We start from the raw sequence: 4,368 nt of genomic DNA, 5'->3' as shown, positions 1-4,368 counted from the left end.
TTTACATACTGCTTTAAAATAAATGTTCATGTTATCAACAACTTAAAATTTCAAACATACGATTAATTATATTGACATGTTACACAGTAACAGAAAAAAAATTATAAATCTTTTAAATGATTTTTTGGGCAAAATTATTTATTTATGATTTAATATACATATGAATTATTCTTTGTTATGATTCCAAAGCTTTTTTCATTTAATATAAACAAATAAAGACTATGCTCCAGAAACTGAAATATTTTTCAGTAGAGATAATGGAAACTGTTTTCTTTGGTAAATCTATAAAAGGACTTGCTTGGCTCGGATCACTGAGGCATTTTCTGCTTAAGTTACTTAGGAACATTTTTCAGGGTGGGTTAAACTGTCTTCATATCTCGTATAAAAACACATGTCAGATGTGTTTATATGCTTTTGAAAAATGTAAAACAAAGCTTGAAATGTTTCATTGTATGCTTCTATATGATATATGCTCTGAGATATTTTAGAAAGGACTTTGATTCCCAAATCTCAGTTTATAAACAGAATTTGAAAGGTATTACCTTGTTGAAAACCTTGAGCCAACAGATTACAATGTATACATTTATACAACATAGTATAGGCAGCAAGAAAAAAAAGAGAAAGAAAAAAAGGATAACATTGTGTAAAGCTTATACCTTTTAATAGTTTTAAAATGCTTTAGATGTGATAACTAAAATAATATTAATTTTCTAATAAAGAAAAAAAAAAATCAACTAGACCAAACAATGTTTTACAACGAATTCTAGAAATTTACTGACAGGAGAGAAACTACTGAGGTTACTTTTTTTTTATTTTGAGACAAAGTGTCGCCCTGGGTAGAGGGTAGAAGGCTGTAGCGTCACCGCTCACAGCAACCTCAGACTCGGCCTCGAGCGATCCCCTTGCCTCTGGCTCCGGAGTAGCTGGGACTATAGGCGGGCTCCACAACGCCCTTTTTTGGTTGTAGTTGTCACTGTTGTTTGGCAGGCCCGGGCTAGGTTCCACCCGGCCAGCCCTGGTGCATTTGGCTGGCGCCCTAGCTGCTGAGCTGCAGGCGCTGAGCCATCTTTACCTTTTCTTTTCCCTAATTAGACGATACTCTAGAGAACACTGAGTAAAGCAGAGCTCCACTTTTGATATGAAAGCATTAGTGTCAGAGTTATTAGGCTGAGTGGTTACTTTCCGCCAGGTAAACGGAACTTCTTGACAAGTTTTCTTTGTAATTTGAGGTATGAGTGATGGTTCCTAACCCAAGTTTCCAGCTTTGGAAAAATATTTATCCGAAATGCTTGGAAACTCGGGAATGCGCACCAGGAATATTTTCTCGTCTGGGCTGATAGGAGCAGTGCCAGTTTGGGCATCCCAGGTTGAGCCCCGGGAACCGAGCCCAGCTGAAGTGTCACCCACCACCCCGCCCCAGACAAGGAAAACGCCGGGATGAGCATCTGGCTGCAAGAAGGAACCGCGGGGCCAGTCCTTGCCTCTCCTGCTTGGGACGCATCAGTTTGTGACCAAAGGGAGCCTACGCTGTCACTCGACCTGTCCTCGGAAAGTTGTTGGGGACCGAGAGGATGATGCAGAGACCTTTGCGACACCCCTAAGCCGCTCCGCATCTTCCACACTTCACCTCGCTCACGACCCCGCGGTACACTGTCCCGCTCGCCTTGCCAGGGGTTCCCCGGCAGCTCGCAGCTCCCGGGACCCCCTCCTCCTACGTCCCCCGAGGCGCCAGAGTCCCCCAACTTGTTGCAAAAAGCAAGAAGGGCCAATGCCTACCCTGGTGATGATCAGAGGCTGGTTGAAGTCGATGCCCCCTGAGAGTCTGAAGCCCCAGGGAGCAGGGCCCGGGAGCACCACGGTCTGGGGCATGGTGGCTCCTGGCACTGTGAGGGGCGGCCCTGTCCGCGGGGAGTGTCCCGGCCACGGCTGGGGGAGCTTTATCCGCGCTGGGGGTGACGTCAGGGCCCCATCCCCCCAGACCCCGCCCACTCCGGACAGCTCGGACTTTGGAAGTTCACCCGGCTGCGCCCTGGGCGGCTTCGGGTTACAGCCGCTGTCACTCTTAAAGGAGCACCTGTCCGTCCACTCGTCTGCTTGGAGCTCAGAGTGTGCTTTAAGGGAAGTTAAAAGCAGCCAGATCGCAGCCTCCGTGGTTCCCATTAAAAAAACACGCCAGCATCGCCAGTAATGCTTAGTTATTTAGCAATTTTGAGTGCACCAATATTTCCTTACTAGATCTGCGACTTTGGCTACGTTACTTAACGTCCTTAAACCTCAGTTTCCTCACCTGTTCGATAGAGGTAACAGTTGTACCTACCTTGTAGGGTCACCGCGAGAATTAAATGAGCCCTCCTGCACAGCGTAATTCTCAAGAAATACGAAGCATTTCTACAATTAAAAATACATGTGCATACATTCATTTATGGGTATATATATATATATATATGCACTGACATAGATGTAAATACAGTCATTATTTATTTATTTATTTATTGAGACAGAGTTGAATTCTGTCACCCTGGGTAGAGTGCTGTAGCGTCAGAGCTCACAGCAACCCCTCAAACTCCTGCGCTCAAGAGATCCTCCTGCCTCAGCCTCCCAAGTAGCTGGGACTACAGGCGCCCACCACAAGGCCCAGCTGATTTTTCTATTTTTAATATTCTCTCTCTTGCTCTGGCTGGTCTTGAACTCCTGAGCTCAAGGGATCCACCTGCCTCCAGCCCCCAGAGTGCTGGGATTACAGGTATGAGCCACTGCACCAGCCTAGTCAATATTTTTAAATGAAGCAATTTAAAAGTGAAAATGCACAAACATATATCCTCTCCAATGGATCATCTAGGAGTTCATATGAACGGATGAGGGATTAATATACTCAAAATAGAAACATAAACAATTTTAAGTGGACAGCTTTCACCTCCATCACATTCAGTCTCTCTAGCCATACGTTTTGGATGCCTGAAGGGTAGTGTAACTGGACCCCAAAGTCTGAGGCTGCCCTGTGCAGAAGGAGCTGCAGCCAAAGCAGGTGCCTAGTGGAGTGGGGATAAGGTCTGCTAAGAGGACCTCCACTCACAAGGAAACTGCTGGGCTGAATGAGGCAGCAATGTTCACTGGGCATCTTAATGGTTCAAGTGCCATAGCCACTGCTTTACCTGTGATCTTGCTTCATCCTCATGAATTTGTCTGGTTACTGTTACTAGTCCCAATAATTTTTTTTTAAGGTGAGGAGATAATTTCTTGGAAGTGGAATAACTTTCAGAGGATCACACAACTAATAGATGGTAGAATTGAAATAGAAAACCCAGGACTGCCTGGCTCCCATGTCTGCCTGGTATAGGAATAAAAGTCCCTGGCCTTTGTTCAAGGGTGTGGGTGATGGCCGGTGGAGAAGGTTGAAATGCCTTTAAGATCCCAAATCCCCCCCACTCTAGGAGGCAGAGGTAGGTAGATCCCTTGACCTCAGGAGTTTGAGACTGGCTGGAGCAAGAGTGAGACCTTGCCTCTACTAAAAATAGAAAAAGTAGATGGGCATTGTGGGACCTGTAGTCCCAGCTACTCAGGGGGCTGAGGCAGGAGGATCACTTGAGCCCAGAAGTTTGAGGTTGCTGTAAGCTATGATGGTGCCCCGGCACTCTACCCAGGGTGACAGAGTGAGACTCTGTCTCAAATAATAATAATAATAAAACAAGAAAAACATACCCAAGAACAAGGATCTTAGACATAATGGCCATTGACAGGACCATATCAGTCCAGAACGGCAGTACTGCTCCATACTTTTAAGAGAGCAGTTTGTTTGGAAGAATGTTAAGACTGATGGAGGAAAGAGAATGAAGACATAGGAAGCTGTGAGAGAAAGTGTAAATCCCAAATAATACTCTGTCCACTGCAATTGATATTGGCAGACATCGCTGAGTGCCCCACCTATGTTATCATCAGGAGAATTAGCTGATTTTACCTATTTGAGCGGTCTGTATTATTGCAGGGTGCCTTTCTTCTGTCATCACTGGCTGTGTCTACATGGTACATTCATGCACACTCAAGGGTCAATACAGAAAAAGAATGAGACAAGTTATTTGGTGTTAACATAATTGTACTAACTCTTTACACCTAAACTCATAAACTTGTTTATATAATCAGTGTCTTCTAAGAGTTTTTTTCTTTGCTTTTTTACTGGTCCTTTCAGCATTGTTTAGATGTAGGCGACATATCTACAACAGCAGCATAATACCTGCTGAGTTCTTAAGGCCTTGCAGAGTGAGAAGACAGGGACACAAAATGTCCCAGTTTTCCCCATCTGCAGAGCACTGAGATCCGCGGGAAAGTGCTCTGAGGTGACTGTCAAGACAGAGGTGTGAACAGCTGCCAGGG

General features: G+C 44.9%; 1 protein-coding gene across 2 annotated transcripts in view; it reads right to left on the bottom strand.

The window, feature by feature from the left end:
- PDLIM3 (PDZ and LIM domain 3) overlaps window positions 1-1,895 on the bottom strand; it is a 30,097-nt gene extending 28,202 nt beyond the window's left edge. For both annotated transcript variants that reach the window (XM_003792775.3, XM_003792774.3), the window contains exon 1: window positions 1,777-1,895. In XM_003792775.3, the coding sequence (XP_003792823.1) occupies window positions 1,777-1,869 (93 nt within the window). In that variant the 5' untranslated portion in view covers window positions 1,870-1,895. The remainder of the gene's footprint in view (window positions 1-1,776) is intronic.
- Window positions 1,896-4,368: the final 2,473 nt, after the last annotated feature.

This window comes from Otolemur garnettii, unplaced genomic scaffold (genome assembly GCF_000181295.1).
Source record: "Otolemur garnettii isolate 467f Iridium unplaced genomic scaffold, OtoGar3 scaffold00061, whole genome shotgun sequence".
Taxonomy (NCBI): Eukaryota; Metazoa; Chordata; class Mammalia; order Primates; family Galagidae; genus Otolemur; species Otolemur garnettii.
This window is presented reverse-complemented; position numbering and strand designations above follow the sequence as displayed.